Here is a 24,402-nt window from a genome sequence, read left to right as displayed (position 1 = left end):
AACACCTCCCTTCACCTCCACTGTCAAAATTCTTAAATTTCTTTTATTTTAAAATTATTTTGTACAATGAAAATGATGAATTTCGGTTTTTCAAATTACTTAATGGAGATTATCTAGTCGGAGGTATTATGATATCAGTTTCGTGGAAGAATATGCCCTGAATTCATCACATATTTGAAAAGGAAAAAAATACTATACTCCATGCTGCCAGAATATTTCACTTGTGACCAAAAAAAAAAAAAAAAAAAAAAAACTCACCAAGCAAGGCTGGGCACAGTGGACCATGTCTGTAATTCCAGCACTTTGGGAGGCCAAGGTGAGTGGATTGCTTGAACCCAGGAGTTCAAGACCAGCTGGACAACATGGTGAAACTCCATCTCTACAAAAAAATACAAAAAATTAGCCAGGTATAGTGGCATACACCTATAGTCCCAGCTACTGGGGTGGCTGAGGTGGAAGGATCACTTGAGTCTGAGAGGTCAAGGCTGTAGGAGCGAGACCACATCTCAAAAAAAACAAAAAACAAAACAAAAAAACAAAAAAGAAAACAATTCACCAATACCAACCACCTTCTAGCTTATCCAGAAAGTGGTGAAGGTGGGTGAAAACAAGGTGCATGTCCAGGTACACTCCTACACTGATTAAATCAAGAACTCTGACTGAGCTTCCCCCACTATGCTCCCCCATCCCTTACAAACTCCTCTGTACCCCACAAATCCCACGCTCAACATTGTCACTGTTCGTATATATCAGAATCATACCTCTGAAGACCATATAAAGGTTGGGAATCCAATCTCTGGGACTAGGAGCACATTTTTAATTAAGAGCCTGTCTGAATTTGGAGCTATTACACACTGTAGCAATAAAATTAAACACTGTCACTCTCTGTTCTTTAATAGCTTACACACATCTCATATCCAAAGTCCCCAAACTAGAATTTTAAGAAATATCCCCTTAGTCTCTGGCTGTCAAATAATCTCTGCACAATTTTTCTCACTTCGTCTTCACTTCATAGACTATAACTATGCTTAAAGTGTTAGACTTAAATGGGCATATGTGGCCCATAAACATAAAAGAATACTTAGTGCGTGCAAAAATGATCGCCTGTATCATGCAATCTTGCAAGAACTTGGGAAGGATGGAGCCTAGAGGAATTGACCCATAGGAAGGCCTCTTGGGAAGGTGTTCTTTCCAGAAAGAGGTGCCTGGAGAGATATGAGTCATCAGACACAGCCGATGGAGTGAGTGGAGGATACAGTGGAGCAGGTAGGTGAAAGCATCTCCCTTTTGTACCAACATGCCCCAGCCTCAAAGGATGATCTCTGAAGACGGAGATGTAGTGTACGGCCACACAGTGGGTCTCAAAGTCTTGTTCCCAGACCAGCAGCATCAGCATCACCAGGAACTTAGAAACACAAATCTTCGGGCCCCATTCCAAATCATTGAATCAGAAACTCTGGGGTTGGGGTTCAGCAACCTGTGTTTTGACAAAACCTCCAGGTGATTCGGGTGCACCCTCAGGTTTGAGAACCACGAGGTTACAAGAAATGGGAATCTGAAAAGTGCGATCAGACATTTCTTCTTAGGCTGTAAGAATCAAAATCTCCCTTCCCACCCCAGTGTCCTCTCTGCTTGCTCCCTGTCTTCATTCCCTTACACTTGCCTCCTCTTCTGTCTCCTCCCTCATCACCCCTTCCGCCTCATCACACACCAGCGAACACCTGTACAGTGTTCAAAGAACTAGAAACCAGCCCCCATTTCTCCTTTTCTTGGAGAATGTATTTCATAATGTGTGCAAAGTGCGCAGGCAAGGGGCGGAATTGAAACAATACCTAATTAAAGAAGACAACACCACACGTTTATCACATTACACTGTTGTGTATTTACCCCTTGCCACTTTTGATGCATTTGCATATCATCTTTTATAATTCAATTCACTTGCTTAAATCATTTCTTTTATTTTTACTTATTTATTCAGAAGGAAAAGTTCATTTTGCAGATCACCGGGTCCTCCCAGTGGTGATCATCTGTAATTTCATACTCAAATTTTATTCTCGGAGCTCTAGGGTAATGGTATCTAAATCCTTAGAATATCACCTACTTGGTAGGAGCGTGAAATAGAAGCAAAGCAAGCATTTTATTTAAGAGAGATTGCATCAACATCCCAGCTGAAATTTCTTCAGATGTTGGCTTTGACTTCTTGCATTTATCAAACTCCGTATTCAGTCATCTGCTTCGTAGAGATGACAATCAGCAGGCTTCAGGCTCTGCTGGTCAGCTCAAAAATCAGCCAGGAATAAGCACAATAAAGAGACTATCAGAGAGAAACATCTTGTGATTCCTTTCCTCAATAACCTTGGGGTCTCTCCCTCGGGTTTCCATTTCTACCATGCTGCTTTTGAAGTTGTGCCTGTGCCAGGTAGCCATTTCTCACAAGAAGTTTTAAATACAACGTTTTCCCTTCTCTCCATTCTGGAACATTCAATGGCTGCCTTGCCTCTGCTCTCCTGTGGCAGTCAGCACCGTCCTCTTCACCTCATGCTCACAGGACAGCCTCTGACATCGTGGCAGCTCTCCGAGCCACCCCTCCTTCCCCTCTTCACCCACCACCCTGCTCCTGCATCAGCTTACATCGTGTCACCTGTCGGACGGCTCCAGCCAGAGCTTGCGGCTTACTCTGCAATATTGCCCTCCAGGGACATAGATGCCTGGTCAACCTCAGGCTAACGGGCACCAAAGGCAATTTCCACTTAGACAAGCACTTTGCTGCCAAAGATACTGGTGTCCTTCCAGTCTCCCACTCAGTCCCTTTGGCCTGGTCTTTGGCATTGGAAGGCTGTGCTGCCTGAGTCAATGCGGGCCCTCCCGTTGAAAGATTGCTGAAAGGTGGTTTCCAAGAACTGGTGTTCTCACATCACCCCATGGCTTAACTCTGCTGATTCAGGGAGAGTTCCCGCCTAGTAACAGACCTATAAACATCAGCACCGTTCACAGAATATGGCCACAAACAGATCAGATGAGGTTTTAAAGTTCATCCCCACCCCCTTGGCTTTCTCTGCTGAAAAGTCAGCAGAGGGCAGCCCACATTTCATTCATTTCGTTCTTCCTGAGCCATTGCCCAAGCAAAAGAATAGCGTTTGCTTCCACCTCGGCACCTCCTTTATATAATAGGGTCTTTTTCACTTCCCACATTGGTTGTTTTAAGATCAACATACACCTTTAAATTAATTGTTCTAATATGTGCTCCATATTCCTTGCAAAGAAAAACTTAGTGAAGTCTTCGCTGGGTATATATGTGGATTCATAAAATTCTACTCTTGGAGACATACTATGAATAGGAGTACATTTCTGCAGGCTCATCTCAAGAGTAGCCCACTTAAACTAATTTGTGCTCAGCTGGCAAATGAAGACAAGGTTTATGAAACCGGATAGCTCCAAATTAGCTGGGGAATAAAATTAAAATTTGGGATTTCCTTGCAGGGCTCAGAGTGGAAAACTTACACAAGGCCATACTCTGTAAACAGCACAAGCTTTGGTGCCATAGAGACAGAGGTTCCCATCCCAACAACTGCTACCCACGTGTAACCTGGGAGGAGGCTTATTTCTGCTGAGCCGTAATATCTTCACATATAAATTGGGGTAATGCCACTAGGGTTGTCAGGATGATTCAGTGAGATGCTATATTGGAAATCTCTAAAACAGTCCTGAAAGCAGTGAGTATTCCACTAATAATGGATATTACTTCAGCAAAGGTTCGTAGAAGCTACAATCTTTCCAGCGAGTCATCGCAACAAGTCACTCCTATTTGCCCCCAAAGCTTAGCACACACACTTCCTTCTGCCTAGAGCATGTCCCGTCTCTCCTCTCTGCCCTCACCTCCATCTCCTTCACCCAGCTACACCTTCCCCCAGAAGCCCTCACTATGCCCTGATTGTGCATTAAGCTCCCACTGCCAGGACACCTAGAACTGATTGGTTTTCATGTATTTCCCCTACCAGGCTATCCCCAGTTCTGCCTCTGCCCATCTGCACTGGGCTCATGGTCTCCATGAGGACTGGCCCTGACTACCTGTTCACTATTGTGTCTGCAGCCTCTGCTTGGCACATTGTGGGTTTTCAGTAAATACTGAATAAATAAATGAATGAATGACAACCATTAGAGGCTGCCAAAAGAAGAAAAACTAAAATTCAAGGAAAGTAAAAGGGAATTGCATTAATTATTCTTTATTCAACTATTTATTATGCATTAATTAATAGTTGCATACTTATAATTCCCTTTCATCCTCCTTGAATTACTTCTTCAAAAAAATATGAAATCTGTTCCCAAGAGTTCTAGCACTTTGTTCCCCTGACCCCTTGAATGTTGCACAAAATGTTACCTTAATTTCTTTCCAATACATGATTACAAAATGTTTTTATTATGCTTTACATCTTCTAATTCTTAAATTGACTATCTATTAATCACAGAGATACTAAGGAATGAGGAAGTCCTTGGTAGAAAAGTGTTAATAATTTACCAGTTGCCAACTGTACTTTTACCTCTGCATGCCAGGTAGGTAGAAGCATTACTCATGTTTTTTAATCTAAGAATTTCTTACATTTTTATGGCCTGTCCTTTGGGCTTATTGATGATGGTTTGTGACAAAGAGACAACCTTTGCCATTAAGATTCATACTCTACTAACAAAGAAAACGCAGAAGTAGATAAGAAGCCCAAGTTGAACCATGGCACTAGATAAGAACACCCAAATTAAATAATGACTCTAAAAATTTAAAAAAAAAAAATTCCAGTGAAGGTAATTTAAAATTAAAACAAACAGTATAAACATTGCAGACTATGGACAATGAGAATATAGAAATTTTCAAAACATAAACTACAAAATCTAGCATTTGCCAAATAAGTCACTTTAAAAATTTTATACTTATATTTGTAGTGTCATGAAATAATACCCAGCTATTAAAATATTTTAATGGCATGTTTTAATCTCATTCTTTTGTGCCTTAGTTTGAAAAACCAAGCAATATTTTTTGGTTTGGTAAAGTCTTCTTGGTTGGCAGAAGATATTCAGTATTTTTTCGTTTTCCCATTAATACCATTTATCACGAAACTGACCTGGATATCTGTTATTGTTTTTAATAATCCCTTGAAATTCCTTGATGGTAAATGCCAACTTGATTGGATTTCAGGAAAAGACAATTGCCTTAGAAACAAAGAAACAAACAAAGACAACAAACAAAGAACACAGAGGTCTCTATCATGAGAGGGAAAGCACTGCTCATGATAGAGACCAAAGGTTAGTTCAGTAGAATAAGCAGTCAACAGTGTATGCCCAGCAATCTAAATACTACACAGCCATATGCGACCTGAGTAAACACAAATGTCCAGCTCAGGAATCCTTCAAAAAGGAGTTAATATGACCTCACAACTAATTGATGCTAACCAAGGCACCTAAGACACAACTATCCCGTTAATACTACAGTATAATTATATAGAACGCTGTCTTTGATTTTGTGTGGAACTTCAGAGCAAAGCAAATACTGACACTGGACTTGCAGGTAATATCCTAGACTTAATTTCACATCACAGACTCAAACATAGTGATATCTGGGTGTGGAACTCATTCGCAAACCACTTCCAGGCTTCATAAAGAAGATAGAAGGAACTGGGTCCACACGCATACATACTAACACAAATGCCTATAATTTTTAAATTTTGCTGTGCCTGTATTCCTACTAACACTTTTGCAAATCATTTACTTGCTCCATTCCCAACTGTATTTCCTGTTATCGCCTTATAATTTATATGTGCCTTAAAAGTACATATTGTTGACCATTTTTATTTTCTTCACCTACAGATTTCCATGAAAACTAAATTAAAATGAAGTAGGAAGAAGCACAGTCTATTAAATTTCTTTTAGTCTTATCAATAAGCTTACTTGTCTGATTTACTTATGGTTGACTTTAATTCTTTTATATCTACAATCCAAGGTCCCCAGCTTGTTTTCAAAGTTAATACCTGCAAATCTCTTCTTGCAGCTAAATTCCACTCAGTGGATGTGTTTTATTTCCAAATGATACTTAGAAATTATGTGTCTGTTCATGTGCAATGGTGCTACCTAAACAAATGAGACATGGTCTCTGTCTATAAAGACCAGGCATCCACTGAGAACGCCAAGCTCCTAGACTCTGAGGCCTTAACGAAAAAAATGGAACACTCCATTCTGTTATTGCTTCCTCAGCTTTTTTCTTCCACAATAGTGAGCTTCCTATTTGGCTGCAGATATGTTAGGAAGTTACCCAATGTCACCAATTCTTTATCCAAAAGAAAGGGAACAGAGTATGAATACGGAATGAAAAAAAGCTTTTTTTCTACATTCTGGTAGACAAAAATTGGTACAAATCAAAAAGGATATATCATTACATTCCGAGATAGACAGTTTTAGTGCAGTACTTAGCTTCCAAAGACAGTTGATACAGTCTAGGGAACAGAACTCTCATGGTTACCTGTGTGTAATTTTAAGCTGCAGAGAATCTCCGGCAGGTTGGGGTGTCTTCTATGGAGTGACAGCTATTCTGTAATAACCTATATTAAAACCTTGACAATCAGTAAGTTCATTCTATTGGAAATCCAGAAAGTTACTGAAAGAATTGGACCAAGGTTTTTAATAACATAGTCTAGCTTGTCAAAAAGCCAGATAAAAAGGTGCGAAAATTCACAGTATAACTCCCTTAGATTGAAGTTAACAAATCAATTCCCAGTCGTTTAAAAAAAAAAAAAAGAATTATTGTAAAATTGGATCTAAAAAGTATGGAGAAACTGCAGCAAAAAGACAAAAGAATAAAAGAATGAAGTGGATAATAGAATGAAGTGGAAAAGAGGGGCATGGTGTGTGTGGGTGGGTGTTAAACTTTGGGAGTGAATGCTATAAACAGAATAAAACAATGAATCCGGAACACTGTGTTTGACAGATTGGCACATAGAGAAAGATGAACTTTACAGAACTGTATGTTTAGTTTGGTCCTAATGCTGTCTTCGAAAGGACACCTTATGTATTCTACCTAAAAATAACTTAGTAATGATATTCAAATATTTTCTTAGCAGAGGAGCCATTTTTTCATTTGTTACCCCAAGATTTCTGCTGCATTTCCAACTCTCAGGCTCCCAGAAACCTCTAGAGGCAGCTTTCGGGAGCCTTGGAACTCTACTGACCAGTTCAAAAACCACTGTGGTATTAAATTCATGTTGTTCAAAGTCAACAGATATGCATATAACTGGAGTTGGGGAGAGCGTGTAGAACCTTCAAAATCATCTCAGTATACACACCCATATGTGATCTCTTAATGACTCGGGGCCTAGTCCTTGTTCTACCCTCTGTCTAGTCTTTTTGTTCCCTGAGGGAGCTTCACAAACTATCTCTAAGCTGCTGACTATAAATTTATGCACAGTGACTCAGCACTGACTCTTTCTCCCCCACACTCTACACTCTACATGGTGGGAAGGGTCTGTTGACTCTGGCAGCCAAACACATCTAGAACTGGCCACTTCTCGCCACCCCAATGCAGGCTGCCACCTCAGATTGCGGCAGCCTCTCCCTGGTCTCATCTCTCCCCATTCTAGTCTCAAAATGACAGCCAGAGTGGTCCTTACATGAGGAAAGTTTCTTTGACTCCTCTACTCACAAAACCATTCACAGATTCTCCATTCTACCAGAAGAAAAGCCAGAGCCCTTTCTGAGGCCTAAAGGTCATGCTGGACCCTGTGATAAGCCACCCAGATCCTCTTCAGGGTGACCTAACCCCTGCTGCTGGAGCTGGTCAATGTCTTCAGGACTGCCTCAGCTGAAGTCACCTCACCCAAGGTCACAGAGTCTTCCCAGGGCAGCCCATATCCAATGACTGGGCCACACGGGGTCATCAAGGCCCAGACATATCTTTCCAATCAGGGCAACTCCAGAGGCCACTCTCAGGCCAGTGCTCTGTCTGGGGGTCACATCAGACTGTTACTGGGCCTGCATTGCAGTTTGACCTGTTTCTGTCCTACTTCCTTCCACTCCCTTCCATAGGTCTTCATTTCAACAGCACTCCCTAAAAACTGATGTGCTCACCCAATTCCCTCCCAGAGTCTGTTTCTAGAGAACCCAGCCTGCAACACAGTCCTACGTGATCTAGCTCCCTGTAGCCTCTCTAAATACTTGCTCACTCTGCACCAACCTCTCCTGCTTGCTCTGTGCCAAGCACACTGGCCTTTGATATTTCCAGAGGATTGACTGGCTCCTTCCTCCAGATCCCTGCATGGTTGTTCCTTCTGCCTGCAACACCCTTCCCCAGACACCTGCACTGCTACCTCCTGTCAGCTTCACCTAAATATCGCCTTCGAAACAAGCCTACCCTGACCTACTCACATAGGAAATACAAGTTTTAAAATGGAACAGGTCTCATTTTTTTTCTCATGTATTTGCTTATCTTTCTGGATATTTATTTCATTTTTGAAGGAATGACTTCACCTGCTTTTAAAAGCTTGAAAATTCTTGTTTTAAATATATAAAGACAGTGCAGTGGTTAATACAGGATTTGGGCTTGTACAGACCTGGACTTGAATGTCGTAGCACTACCACTCTGCAGCTATGTAGCCTGGGGACATCTCAGCCTCAGTTTCTTTATCCGTGAAGTAGGGATAGCATAGCTTCTACCTCTTAGAATGGTTATGAGGATTAAGTGACTTTATGTAAGTAACAGACTGTGAAAATGACAGAGATCCATGTAAATATTGGGAATTATTGAGAGATTGTCCTATGAACCACATGTACTAAAAAAATAAAATAAAATACACTGGAGTATATTTGTAGCCTGACTTACTGATCAGAGTCCTAGAAAATATTCTTTTCAACTATACTCAACCTGGAGTGGACAGAAAACTTTCAGCAAAGAGAAAGGATTAATTCTAGAAAGGAAAGTATCACCCAGAGGGCACAGTAACAGCCTAAAAAATGTGACTGGGGACATGGCAGAGTAATTGCCAACCAGTGTCGTCTAGGCAGTTACATAGTACAAAATCCTAATTCTTTGCTCTTTTTGCACTGACTTTAATTACTACAGACTTTATTCTACTCTAAGGAAATTCTCCTCTAAGGAAAGTTTATGTGAAAAAAAAATCATATTGTATTTCAAGTATCTAGATGTATATATGTTCATCAGAAGAGCTTTAAACTTTAAAACCAGCTATATGTCTGATTATCTGAGATCAGAGACCTAAATCTTTTCATACATATTTTTAACCCAGTGTTTATGCTTATTTCTGTTTTTGTGATACAAAATAATGATCGTTGGCTTAAAACAAAACAATAACTTCTCCAAAATCTCAACAATTTTTGCTTGTGTTCACTCATTTTTCATGGACAGAATAAAATGTCCTCATCCATGACCTCAAATCCACAAGCTTGACTGATTTCAGAGGTTACATCAGAGGTCCACTCTGCCAGGCAGAGATGATAGACCACCTATAAGATAGCACTAATGGAAACCACAAAAGTCTGAGATTTACCATTACATTATGTATCTGCCTGTTCAGATTTATTTGCAGATCCCACTGTAGTCGATTTCCTTATTTCTAAAGAGAGAATCATAAGCTTATGTTTAAAAGAATTAATAACAAGTTTCACTGAAGAGATATCATTAAAAACTATCATTTTGTGATTATACGTTAAAAATAATAATTGCACCATTGATTAAAATAATAATAAATGGTGATGTAAGGAATAAGGACAGCAGACAATGACAGCACAGTGTGACTTTGCCAAGAGTTTCTATTACTGCATGAGTAGAAGGCAGGCCTGGGTGCTGATGGAGACAAACTAGGAACAAGTTACCCCCAATCCTACAGACTCACATGCAGTATCTGGAAAAATTACTGCCTGGGGTGAGGCAAATTTGGGAAACTGTCTTTTATTCTCATAGTGGGGTGTGTGTGTGTGTGTGTGTGTGTGCATCTGTGTGTGTATTTGCCCTTGGGAAACTCAATGGCACATAAGGTTATTCAGGGTTTTCTTTCAAGTGATTATTTGCTAAAAATTGCCTTAACCTTTCCATGTCCTCACTGAGGATGTCATACACTCCTCCGGTTTTTCTTCACAGCTTTATACAACTTAATATTCAGGCTAGGGAAACTGGAAATTTCCTCCAGGTCAAACAACTCCTTAAATCTATCTATAAATTTATTTTCCTTCTCCAACCTGAATTTCATGGCCCAGAGGATGACGGTGGTTTCTTTGCACAGATGGTCAAAGGTAATGAGGAGCTCTTCCAAGAAAGGATGAGCGTAGACCACATCTGCTGCCAAAATATAGTCAAAATTATTAGAAGACCTGGGGAAGTTTGTATCTAAAGCTACTCCCCAGGAGAGTTCTTTAACCTGAGGCAAATGCTTGCTTTTCATTTTGGTGTTTCGGAAAATATTATATTGCAGGTTTCCAAGTAATTCGGGTAAATCTGTGGCCGTCACATGAGCACCTGTGAAGCAAAGGACAGTAGAGAAAGTAACCCTCATGAGATAAGGTAGAACAATCAAGAGTTTCAAGCCAACATGCACTTTGCAATTCTGCAAAATTGTTCATCCCCCCACACAACAAGACTCGTCAGTACCTATACACAGAAAGGGAATCCCATTCAAATGGATGCTAAAGCAGCTATATGCCTCTGCTTAAAGAGAAAAAAAAGACAGAGAGAGACCCATGGTACTTTTGCGCACCATTGCATTTTGTATGTTTTCCTGGTTTTTTGTGCTGGTATGTTTTGCTGTTACTATTGTTTTTGTTTGCTATTTATCTACTACATACTAGGAGAAAAATAATCAAGAGAAAGAGAAAGTCAAAATATTTGGCACCCTCATTGGAACAATGAGAAGTCATTGATGGAAGAATAGGTACCTCCCTAAAAGAATTCTGAGCCTCAGTCGTGTGAGACCAAGTGAATGTATGTAACATCGGACATCCTATAGTTGAACAGGAAGTGCTCAAGTGAGAAGTGGAGGGAGGAAAGAAGGCCTTTCCATGGCATTACCTGAAAAGTATGATGACATCCATGCTATGCCCAGGTTTTCAACTTGGCCCATCACAAGTGTAAATCTTCCCATCAAAAGATGCTAAAAACCTAGTCACAGCATGTGTATAGCGCTCATAAAGCTACCACTCACAGAAGAAGATGTAAACAATTTCCAAGATAGAAGTGAATAGTGATGGGTTTTTGAGGAAGAAATATGGCAGGAGCAAATTTGTAGAAATTTGGTCACTAAAGTAAGCTTTGAGCAGTAGCAAAGGCTGAAAATAATCTGCAAATAAATCTAAGATTGTCCAATTCTGCAGCATCAGAAAAGCACAGACCAGGTAAAGAACAAGAAAGCAGAAATGGAAGAGAAGTCTAGTTCAGCTCAGACAAATAAGAAGCTACTCCTCAGCAGCAATATCATGAGTCTCTTGGCATCAATTGTATTTTGTGAAAACATTAAAATGGGAGGGAGATATGCCTATCATTGGTACACTCACGGAGATACAAGCCTTTACATTCTACTATGGGTGGGTCTATCATTTTCAACAAATCTTTTTTAAATCTCAGGGTAGGGAATACACCTTTGCCCATATTGAATGTAAACTCCCCCTAATATCTTTTTGCCTAGAGAGATAAACACTACCACTTTCAGCATACTGACTAATCAAAGTTTCTATCTTTTAATATTTGTTCCAAGTTAGACAAGCAGACTCAAGGGACCAGTTCTTTTTAATAAAACCAATGACTCCCCGAAGCACAAATTCTGCTCCTAAGTCAGGCTTTCAGGTATAAATCGAATAGTGACTCTGACCTATCCTTACTAAATGGAATAGTGACTTTGGCAAACAATATCAGGATACAGCAACTTTAAAAAAAAATGTATTTGGGAAGACTCCAAGAGACTTATAAATACTCTTATAAAAACAAATTTGAAAGTTGTAAATTGCTAAATGTTCAATTCCTCTAAAGATTTTAAAGTGGCAGGTGTGCACTTCTGAAGATCAAGGAAATCAGGATGGATCTGGGTAGCGCACATCAGAGAAGGAGCTAAACTAAGGCAATGAGATAGATAACAATAGCAAAAAGACTGAACTGAAATAGGCTCAGGCATATATTAAAAACTATCACATGCTTAGTTGGAAAAGATGCTTGTGAGAGAACTCAGGGTAACAATAAAAAAGAACAGAGATGGGTCAGGCACAGTGGCTCACACCTGTAATCCCAGCACTTTGGGAGGCCCAGGCGGGTGGATCACCTGTGGTCAGGGGTTCGAAACCAGCCTGGCCAACATGGCAAAACCCTCTCTCTACTAAAAATACAAAAAAATTAGCTGGGCGTGGCGGTGCATTTCTGTAGTCCCAGCTACTTGGGGAGGCTGAGGCAGGAGAACTGCTTGAACCCAGGAGGTGGAGGTTGCAGGGAGCGGAGATCGCACCACTGCACTCCAGCCTGGGCAACAGAGAGAAAAAAAAAAAGAATGGAGATGAACTGAGAAAACAAATTCAAGGACAAACACCTAAAAATAGAAGCAGACATGTGATTTTTATGTGATTTCTAATACTCTCTCCCTATTCTAACAGGTGCTTTTTCATAAAAACATAGCACTTCAAAACTCAAAAAGAATCTACAGCTACGTAGGAACACTGAAATGGTGCTAAAATTTAAAGTGCGTCTGAATCAGCAGCAATAGAATCTGCCTCTGCCTAGTATTTCACATTTCTCCTCTTGCAACCAGAATGCTTCCGTGCACCGCTTAGTTAGAACACCTCATCTGAGGCTTGTGACAGTATTCCACAAGAATAATTAATACAACTTAATGCAGAAAACTATGAAAGAAACCGGTAAGGAGACTTTACAATCTGTAGTTTCTAGATGAAGCCCATTCAAACAATTAAGGAGTCCCAGATAGGTGCAGGTCATAGTACACTGAATAGTAAAACAACTAATGATATTTGATCATCAAATTCTCTGACACTCCCTCTATTCAATCAGAAATATCTGCTTACCAAGTAAACTTGCCACAATGGAGACTAGTCCTGTTCCAGCTCCAATTTCAATCACGTTTTTGTCAACCATATTATACTGCTTTGCATTTGTTTCCAGGAAATAGCATAGAACAAGGGCCTACGAAAGTTAGAAAAAGGAAAACAGGGATGCTTGGCAAGTAATAACAGAAAGTAAAATTAAACTTTATTGGATAAATATGTCGCTAATGTTACGATATGAATGCGTGCACATATGAGTATGTGAGAGTACTCATGTGTGTACCTGTACATCACTCCAAGAAATGTCAACAAAAGTGCATCCTCTGAGAGGTTCAACATTTCTGCTAGAAAAATTCCTTGGGGATTACTGAGAGGAAAAGAGAGAGAACTAAAATAGTGGAATTCAGTTGCTTAGGTTTGATCATTTTTAAAGGAAGCAACTTCTGATAATACTAGTCATTTCCAAGTAGTGTGTGGGATCGGGGGAGGTGGGGTGGTGAGTCCACTACTCTTCACGGGACAGTTGGTAAAGGATTGAGGGTCTTTGAGGACATTCTACATGTGAGACTCATAAAGATTTCATTGCAATTGTTTAACTCAAATGGAACTAATAAAAGGGGAAATGAAAGTCTTTACTGCTCTAAACTCTTCTTTTAAAAACTGAAGAAGTAAACACCCTGTATTAATCCTACAAATTTTAATAAAGTCAGAAATACAATTAATTGAGGCCCCGTGGCCAGGCACAGTGGCTCACACCTGTAATCCCAGCACTTTGGGAGGCCAAGGCAGGTGGATCATCTGAGGTCAGGAGTTCCAGACCAGCCTGGCCAACATGGTGAAACCCCATCTCTACTAAAAATACAAAAATTAGCCGGGCATGGTGGCAGGCGCCTGTAATCCCAGCTACTTGGGAGGCTGAGGCAGGAGAATCATTGGAACCTGGGAGGCGGAGGTTGCAGTGAGCCGAGATCATGCCATTGCACTCCAGCCTCAGGGACAATTGTGAGACTTTCTCTCAAAAAAAAAAATTGAGGTCCAGGGTGGTGGCTCACGCCTGTAATCCCAGCACCTCGGGAGGCGGAGGTGGACGAATTACTTGAGGCAAGGAGTTCGAAACCAGCCTGGCCAACATGGTGAAACCCCATTCCTACTAAAATTACAAAAATTAGCGTGGCGTGGTGGTGCACGCCTGTAGTTCCAGCTACTCAGGAGGCTGCAGCAGAAGAACAGTTTAAACCCAGGAGGCAGAGGTTGCAGTGAGCTGAGACCATGCCCCTGTACTCCAGTCTGGGTGACAGAGCAAGACTCTGTCTCAAAAAAAAAAAAAAAGAAGAAGAAGAAAAAGAAAATAAAATAGAATTATAGAGTTAATTGGGAGAAGTAATTTCCCAATCACATGATTTCTAAAACATAGTATTATTTGAGGTCACAAAGAAGGAATATGGAACCTGTTTTCTTCTTCCAAATAGAACATAATAATGAACAAAACTGGCTGGAAAAATAATTGGAATGTAACAAATTCTGTATGAAATTATACCGATGGCCAAACAACAGCACCATAACAATCCATGGCCTCAGTAATTCGAATCTCATGACCAATAAAATGAAAACTTTCCCAGGAAGTAGTTGTTATCGAAGTCGGAATAAAACATCTTGCCATGATCTCTGTGACCACCTGCTTGTCATCATAGTCTTCTCTGGTCTCTGAAAGGAAAAGAAAAAGGTAATAGTTGTATAAGTAAATCCATGAAAAGAGAAAAGAACTTGACAGAAATACAGCATTTCTGCTTAGACTAAGGAGCTTTTGAATTGACTTTAGGTGAGAAATAATAAGGTAAACTATTTGAAAATGACTCATAATGTAAGCTAATACTGCCATTCATCAGGGTGGCAACATCTTTATTATTTTTATGGGAGCTGAAATCACCACTACGTACTTCTGCAGTGCTACATGCAACAAATAATAATTGATGCACTTTTTTAAAGCAATGTATTTTAAGAGCCACCAATCAGTTCATATAGATTAAGAGAAAGATTGGTGATGGAATATAAGAACCCACCTCTTCATATTGGCCACTCAGTGCAATCCTAGTTGTTCTGTGTCCCAGGCATGGTGCTGAGTGATGGAATATAGTAGCTAGCCAAATAGACATGGTCCCTGCCCTTGGAAAAATTGGAAATCCACAGACACAAACATGTAGTATCTCATGGCATCCCTATGAAGAATTGTTGGATTGGATGAAAGTGCTTTTCCACAGTACTCCCAACGCTCTTGGCTCTGGTGCCCACTTGGATAGACATTTCTAATAAATGGTGTATTCTCAGCTTTGCCTTGATGAACAGTTTTGTCAATGGTTTGACTAACTGATGACATTACAAGTATTATAAAGTTTTCAGAATATATAAATGTGATGGCGACAACAAGTATAATAGAAAACTAAATGTGATGGAAAATTTCTTGAGTTATAACAATGAATTGGCCTTAACAATGTGAAATCTAACAAAGATAAGTCTAAAGACCATATTCAGCCTGAGTTTAGCAGCACTGTGTAGGGGGTGGGGACAGATAGATACATTTACTTCGCCACAAGCTCAATATGAGTCAAAAGTTTAATATGACCATCAAAAAATCGGTGCACCTAGCCCACATGAAAAATATAATTTCCAAAATCAGGGAGGTAGAGGCTTTATTTTACACCAGTCAGATTATACTTGTACATCCAGTTAGGGAAGGCCCACTTTAGAGGGACACTGAGAAATCGTAGCAACCGAGAGGTCAGAAATCTTGAAACTCACCTTATAAGGACAGTTTTGGGGAGTTCAACACATTCATCAAAAAGAAAAGATCTGAGTGAACACAAGAGTTTTCAAAATTTGAAGGACTAGAAAATAGAGGGTTGGGGTGCATATGTGTGTGTGTGTGTGTGTGTGTGTGTGTGTGTGTGTGTGTGTGTCCTGCTTAGAATACAAACAGAATCATGTACTCCTCAAAAGAACTCCAATTTAACCATACCCACAGGAAGGGCCCAGCCTACCACCCACCTCTACCACTACTGCAAACATTGACCCTTGACAGAGATGCAGGGGAAACAAAGAAATTGAAATTTGGTATTTTTCAGCAAGAGCCGTCTCTTCTAATATTTTTCACTGTACTTCACCTTAAACAACTGTATGCATTCATATTCAGGAAGAGCTCTAAGAACCAAATAATATTGGTAACGTGTTTTATTTGAACTTTAACTTCTATTTCACTATATGCACTTGCCTTGCTAAGACTGGGGGTGCAGGGGGAGGGCAACACTTGCTGTGGAAGTTCTTGAGGGAAAAGTAGAGAACGTTAATTGCTTTCTTGACCTTTAACTGAATTTGTCCTCTTGGGCCTCCTTGCATACTACTTGTAAATGTAGCACTTCTATGACAAGTCACCTAAGGTATCAGGGATTAATAGATGTTACAGTACACTAAGTCCCAGGAGCATCTCCGAAAGTCCCAGTCTTTGATATACAAACTTTGGCGGTGAATATTTACTGATACAACCTGACATCTTTGACTTTGCATGTTCTTTTAAAGGTTAGTTGGCCAGATTAGTGCTCCTGTCCTAACAACTACAGAGGAATAACAAATGAATTCCTAGCTTTTGACTGTGTCCTTCTGAATAGAGTTATTTCATTCTAAGAATGACTCCATCTTTACATAAATCTCATATGGAAATGAGATTTAAAAATATATGAAAATATTATAATTGAAAATTACTTACACTCTTAAAACAAAGAACCTTCAAAGAGATTTCATGAAATGAATATAACCACTACTAATTGCATATACATTTTAAAAAGAGCACAACTATATCACTCATAAATGGTAATGCAAAATTAGTTATACACCTAAGATGGTCATGTATCACAGAAAACATTATCAGGTTGAATAAAATTTAATTGATAATGCTTTATATTAATATTCTCTTTTGCATTTAAATATTATATGAATACTACAAGCATCCAACAAGTAGCCTTCATAAATTAGCATAATTTACAGCATGAAACCCAAATAAACTAAACTTGGCTGCCTAAAATAATTTGTCTAAAGGGCGATATGCTCTTTGTAAGTACCATGCTGATAAAATCATAAAAAATTCTTTTAGAGGAACGATGATAAAAATGAAATTTCTTTACGACAAGGAAAAAAATAATAATTTGTCTAAAAGTGTAAAACTTTAAAAGCAAACATATACACATAAACACACAATTATTTCCATGTTAAAACATTGGTTGCTGTTTTCCAGTGTGAACTACTATTTAAAGATTTTGAGGTAATAGTTTCTTTCTTTTTTTGTTGTTGTTTTGTTTTTTGAGGGTTTTGTTTTGTTTTGTTTTTTGTTTTGTTTTGTTTTGACAGAGTCTGGCTCTGTCACCCAGACTGGAGTGTAGTGGCGCAATCCCACTGCAACCTCCACCTCCTGAGTTCAAGTGATTCTCGTGCCTCAGTCTCCTCAGTGGCTGGGTCAACAACCACACGCCACCACGCCTGGCTAATTTTTGTATTTTTTTAGTAGAGATGGGGTTTTACCATGTTGCCCAGGCTGGTCTCCAACTCCTGAGCTCAACTGATCCACCCACCTCAGCCTCCCAAAATGCTGGAATTACAGACGTGAGCCACCGCACCCGGCCTTGAGGTGATTGATAGTTTTAACGGTAATTCTTTATGTAAATCAAGACATGTTTAATATTAAGCTCTAACAATAACACCACCCATTTCAAGGTTGATAATAAGAATCTCTAAACTAGAATCTAATGGAAAGAGCTGCCCTATGATAAAGGCATCCCTACAGCAGCCTTGTTGTCATAAAAAGGAAAAAATCTATGCTCCAAATAATTTACAAAGAACAGGCCCCTTAAACTGCATGCATATTTAGTTGTTGAATATGAGTCAAATATTGAGAAGATTGGTGAATTAGTAGATAGTCTGGTTTTTAAGATTTGAAGAGTAATTCCTACAAAAATTAATAGCATTGTCATACAACGGAATTTTAATATACATTTCTGAAGAATAATTTTTCCACATATATTCTTTCCTCATTATCTAGCACTTTGCCCCCAGGACAAACAACAAAAACCAGATAATATTACCCAAGATTCTGTACATCAGCTTCCTTATATGAAAAGCAGAAAATTTCTGATAACTGTACCTTCAGATAAAAGCTATCTACTATAGTTTTAGAACATTATTTGATTGGTGAATTGAATATTAAAACACAAATATTAAAATAGATTGTAAATAAAACATAGTCAAGGCAGAGTACTGCAATTATGTTGCTATCTTGGGCTTATGTATTTTAATCCTTTTGATATAAAAAAAGTCTTAACATCATTTTCCTGCTATTCAGTCTTTGCTGATGCTGAATAAAATCTACCAGGTGCTCTTGTTCTCCTGAGAATTAAAGGGGTTTCAAGTATAAAGTGAAAAGTAGCAAGATTCTGCTACATTATGAGGACGATTTTAAGAGGAAAATTCAACAATGAATTGACTTCAATTCTGGATTACAGCAAGCCATCAAAAATAGAGGCTTTGTCTATATTATTCTCTTCTATAGTTTTAAGGTCAATAATAGCAATAATAAGTGGAAGGGCCAGATCACAGAAATGCATCCCCCCCACAAAAAAAAAAAAAAACAACTCTTTAATAGCTATGACAAGTGAATTCAAGCTTCCATTTGAGGGCTGTCATGAAAACCTGCCAGCAAAATTTAAAGTAAAATCCCCTCTACTAAATGAAAGAAACTGTCATTCAAATGAATCTTCTATTCAAAGATGAATGTCATGTGCTTCTTAGAAATGCCTACAGATTTAAAAAAAAGAAGTTAAAGATATTTTCAGATTAGTAAATAGTCACAGGCTTAACTTAAAAGGTACAATTCTGAAAACCTCAGCAATGCCAAGGTCTTGGACCCTTATGTTGAAACCAATTCCTGAGAAGATTCTACAAATATTCTCTGTCTGCTGGTCTTCTTAGTTTCAAGAATGTATAGAGGTTGTAACTCTAATCAAGTAGACCATACAATGCTACATTTTGTCCTTACAAAAGAAAGAAAACGTATCTTTTATTGAGATTGCTCAGGATGCAAGTGGAAAAACAACATGAATTAGTGGTACTACAAGTTTGCTACTGGGATCATGGAAGGGACAGACAACGAAACAAATGTCAATAGCTTGATAAATGCTATACAACAAGTCTTTCTAAAATGCTATGGAAGCATGAGTGGTTGGTTGAATCAGGAGAAGTATCATAAAAGAGGAAATATTTAAGCCCAGGAGTTGTTAGAAGATCTATAGAGCGAGGGTACAAGGCTAGGGGTTTGGGCCAGAATCCCAAAAGACACAATTTCTGATGCCATAATCCCCAGTGTTGAATCCTGAAAGATCAAAATCCCAAATACATAATTCTGATAAAAATAATTTTAAAAGTTCTTTAAAACATATTTATATTTTTAAAAGAGTTTAGAAACATAAAAATACAACAGAACACTTTGTGGGCTACTTTATACAATAAAATTGGCAATAATAACATACATAATTTTGCAATCATAAGCACTCAGGTGTGCTACCCACAGTTACATGGGTATAACAGTTATAAGCAGACAAACTGTATTCATAAAGAAATCACTTATATAGTTTGGTCACTTGAAATATCCTGATGACCAACCTAAGTCTTTTGATGAAACTGATCCAAACCTACAATGGAGCTGGATGTGGTGGCTCACACCCGTAGTCCCTGCTACTCAGGAAGCTGAGGTGGAAGGATTGTTAGAGCCCAGCCTGGGCAACATAGTGAGACCCCCTGGCTGAAAAAATTAAAATTAAATACCAACAATGGGTCACCACCATATATACAGTTGCCTAAAGAGCTGAGATCTTGAAAAATGTTACCTTTCACAAATGCAGATGCAGAAAAAGGACATCCCTTTATTTATTGAGGAAGTTTTAAGATTTTTACATATATACACAATGCTTACACACAAAGTCAGTGTTATTAAAACGCACTTTCATGGAGTCAAATTTGCAAAAAAATGCATAAAACAAATTAGAACTCTCTAAAAGCTCATACAATTTATACCTCTAGTTTTGAAAATGTAAAGGTGAAACATACAGCATAATGAGTTGTAAAAAATAATGCTGATGATTTAAAATGGTGAGAAAAAAAAAACCTTAAAAAAGGAAAAAGAAAAACAAAACCTTCCCAAAGAAACTAAAAAGAAAATTCAATATAGGAAAAAGTGTATTACAGGGATAAATTATGGGCTACCAACTTACAGGAGGTAGCCTGTAAGAGCTGGCCGACTTCCACGATCATTAACTCTATTCTGAAGTCTTGCATGGAGATGAGTAACTGTTTCTTTTCTTTTAGGTCATGGCTCTTCTTGAAGAATACATTCACATTGATTTTCTACATGAGGCTGCTCTTTTTGAAACTCTAATTTGATTCAATATACACTGACATGAGCATTTCCTATTAAATTTCCCATCTTCTGTATTATGCTTCTATGTTGTTTTGGGTACAGGGAAATCCATTGCTCATGCACTCATATACAGACCACATATTAGGCTGAAACAATACTGGTGATCAAACAGCAACATCACTGTGTGCTTTCTTATCCTGCCGTGCACGTAGTTATTTTAGAGTCAGTAACTTTGCTGACTTCATCAGGAAAATTCAGCTTTAATTCATTAAGAGCTCCTAGAATTTCATCAGCTGCAAGGAACGCCAATGCAGACAAATAATGCATTTTAAACTAAAGTTTTCCATGTTACCATATTCCACAGGCAATCCACTCACCTGAATTTTCCGGCAAATGTATTGGACTGAATGGAAAAAGAAACTATTGGTAACACCTTGAAATCCACCTTTAGAAGTTTTGATGGCACCTAATTCCAAATCTATCATTATGGTTTGGGAATTCAGTTAGATGTGAGGGAATTTGTTCTTTGTATTTCAAAGGAGATTTCAACATTCAGGATCATGGCATTTGGGATTGTGTCTTTAAGGATTATAATCAGCATTATGCAAGGTGTATGCTGGGGAACTATAGAAAATGAGCCTGAAGAAGTAGGTTGGGATTAAATTTATGTGCAACATTGACCTTTGTTCTATAAGGTGAGGAGGAGTCAATAAAGATTATTAGAACAGGAATTGACATGATCAGATTTGATATTTAAGAACTACATCTGACACCAGTAGCTGAAGAACTGGTGACCTTACAAGCTAATTAGAAGAATTGGAACAATCTAGATGAAAAATGACAAGTGTCTAAATGAAGGCAGTAACCTTGGGTCAAGGAGTCAAGTATGAACTTGTGTGCCTTCGAAGTGGTGGTATGTCTCCCCTAGGGGGGACAATTGACATTCAAACTTGACATTCAAATCTGAGTTTTGAAGACACCTGAAGTAGACTGGTATATTCAAGAGTTATTTTTATTCAACATGTAGAAATTTATTAGTCTTATCTGGAAGTTAATTATTCATGTTACTTGTAAAATGTTTAAAATGTGTTAATAAATTATTCTCACATTAGTAATTATATGTGCTATAGTACTCCAACTAGTATATTAAATATATTGCCTCAGACTGTAGTTTGATAGGTTTCTTAAAACAGTGATACAATTGCATAAATTTCCATATATATTAATGCAATACTTTTTATAAAAGCAATATTACCCATTAATCCAATTCTGCAAAGATTTATGAAGATGCTCCTGAAAAATTTTAATGTGATACCTTGAGCAGCACATTATATTAAGTCCTGAAGGGAGTCAACTGAGTGATGATCAGAAATACAAGATCATTGCCAATGAGCAAATTTAAGTCAGCCAATAGGGTTATGTTATAGCTAATTCATTCATCCATTCACTCATTTATTAAGTACCTGGGCACTATGAATTAGAAGGCAGACCAAGTGCTGTATAATACAGGTTCAGTAAAAGTGCTATAACAGCGGCTTCAGTAGGCAACTCAAAAATAGAAAGTTCCACCTCTCAGAGAGCTCAGGAAAGACTTATCTGAGACTTCCTAATTATGAGTTTGTCAAATAAGAGAAGGGAAGACCTGTCATACACAGGAAATGACATGTGCAAAAGCCCACTGGCAAAAAGTCTCCTGACCAGTTCTGAACTTTGGAAACCCTGAGAACCAGAATTTAGGATAAATGAAGATAGTAGCACAAGGTAAAACACATTATGCCATGCTAAGAAGTCTTGATTTCATCCTATAAGAAACAACGAGGCACTGAAGAATTTTAAGCAGAAGACAAATGTGACAAGATGTGGATTTAAAAGATGATGCAGTGCAGGTTACAGTAGGAAAAAGAACTAGAGGGTAAGGAAAGGGAGTTGGCCCGGAGCAAGACAGACAATTACAAGGCGGTTAACAGCAGTCAGGAGCAGAGATAATGAAGACCTGAATCAAGGCAAGTGATGGTGGAAATGGAACAAGGGGTAGGGAAACATATCAGGAATGTAAACTCAATGAGATGTAATGATGAAGGGTGTGAAGGAAAAGGAGAAGATCAGGATGATTCCAGGTTTCTGGGTAGCCTGGGGAGTGATGTTGCCATTGAAAATATAGGTGGAGGGGCAAACCTACAAAGGAAAATTACTTTAAATACATACTACTCTGGGTGTGCCACTGAGATTAAGAGAACCTGCCACAAGGAGCAGAGTTGCCCAACACTGCCCACTGCTGCAGTTGTGGCTCCTGGGAGAGCATGCTCCTCCTGGGGCTGCCTACTCAAGCCAGCTGGTTCCTGTTCCATATAGGACACCCCACTAGTGGGCAACTGCTGCTCAGGGATTTTCATCAGCCCACCTGAGACTGTCTCAGAATTGTGTTGCAATTGGAGACTCTTCACCCAATCTGTCTTCTCTCTCACCTCTCACGGGCACTGGATCTGAAGACCCTCCTTCCCTACTTCTGTTTCCTCCTTATCCTCCACAAACATTTCCCCAAGTAAATCCCTTACATGCTTAGCCCCATTTTGGCATCTATGTCTTGAAGGCCCTAAACTGACAAGAGGTAGTAAGTAGGATGCCAAGACGTGACAGACTTGAGGGTCATTGTGAGCCAGAATCGTTGAGCCTTGGGCAAGGATGAATCTGCCCCAAGGCTGCAGGTCCTCGGGTGACCCTACTGTTCTATAACAGATTGCTACATATACTAACAGCTGGAGAGAGGCTGTTGGCATGAGGCAGGCAACATAGGATATTTAGAATAGTTAATGTGGGTAAGGTTTTAGACACTTTAGATTATAATATAGCCTTAGAAACACATATAGAAGAATTATCAGCACCCACCATAGCCCTAATTTTAATCTGTGTATAAATAAGTGACATCCTATAATTCTTGGATCTTCATGCCAGTGTTGAAATACGAGCACTGAGCTATGGGTTTGCTCCATCCTTTCCAAGCACAGGATTCTAAGTATAAAAGAGTTAGGGCAGGAAAAGTCTGTATCCTTCAGTACTTCAGAACTGAGTGTTCCTCTACTTGGTGATGCCTTTCCAACCAAATGCCACCTGATCTGCTCCAAGGACACATCCTTAATCCCCTTAGCTCTGTGTGTGTGAACATATTTTTAAAGCTTTAATTGGCTATATAATTACAGAGTGTGTTTGTTTGTGTTGTAAAACATTGTAATGCTAGTTCCGTCTCAACCTTACCTTGAACTTCTTCCATTTCCTTTGTAATCTGCCAAATTATCTTCTACACAGTTGAAACCAAGAATTGTTACTAATGGTAATGATAATGCTGTAATTTTATTCATAAACCACATAGAAATTGCATCTTCATTCAAATCATCTAAATTTCTCGGTTCTCTAAGTGATCAACTTAAATGGTTAGGTTTGCAAGAATCACTTGGTGAAAACTATTTGTGTTTCAGGAAGGTAGGCTGCCAACACTGGGCATACACCCAGCTCTCTTGGCCTAAAGATGTGCTCTCCTAGGTAGAAGCCACCTGGAATGGCCAAAAACAGAAAAACCAGGACTATAGTGTTCAGAAAACATCTACAGTGTGTGCAGATAAGGAGAGAACAAAAGAAATCAAGATAGTTAGATTTGTATTACAACTGCTCTACAAAAATACGGTAATTTTTCTAGTCTGTCAAGAGTGTATGTCTGTACTTTTGATCTCAAGACAACAGGGACAGTTATATTACATAACTCATGCAAAGTCAAGCTTGATATTTAAGACTATATAAAAATGATGGTTCAATTTCAAATAACCACACTGATAGTAGAATTCAAACTTAATCTCCTTACATCCAGAGGTCAAATTACATTATGTATTTGCCTCTAACTAATAGTTAGAGGAACCATAAACTCAGGCTATAGA

At 38.8% G+C, this 24,402-nt stretch overlaps 1 protein-coding gene across 5 annotated transcripts in view; it reads right to left on the bottom strand.

The window, feature by feature from the left end:
• Positions 1–1,862: 1,862 nt before the first annotated feature.
• LOC101002093 overlaps positions 1,863–24,402 on the bottom strand; it is a 28,275-nt gene continuing 5,735 nt past the window's right edge. For all 5 annotated transcript variants that reach the window (XM_021929754.2, XM_021929753.2, XM_021929755.2 and 2 more), the window contains exons 3-5: positions 14,561–14,727; positions 13,045–13,162; positions 1,863–10,504 (exon numbers count right to left, since the gene is read on the bottom strand). In XM_021929754.2, coding sequence (XP_021785446.1) covers positions 10,101–10,504; positions 13,045–13,162; positions 14,561–14,727 — 689 coding nt within the window. In that variant the 3' untranslated portion in view covers positions 1,863–10,100. The remainder of the gene's footprint in view (positions 10,505–13,044; positions 13,163–14,560; positions 14,728–24,402) is intronic.

This window comes from Papio anubis, chromosome 15 (genome assembly GCF_008728515.1).
Source record: "Papio anubis isolate 15944 chromosome 15, Panubis1.0, whole genome shotgun sequence".
Classification (NCBI taxonomy): domain Eukaryota; kingdom Metazoa; phylum Chordata; class Mammalia; order Primates; family Cercopithecidae; genus Papio; species Papio anubis.
The sequence above is the reverse complement of the archived record's forward strand: the minus strand, read 5'-3'. Positions and strand labels throughout refer to the sequence as shown.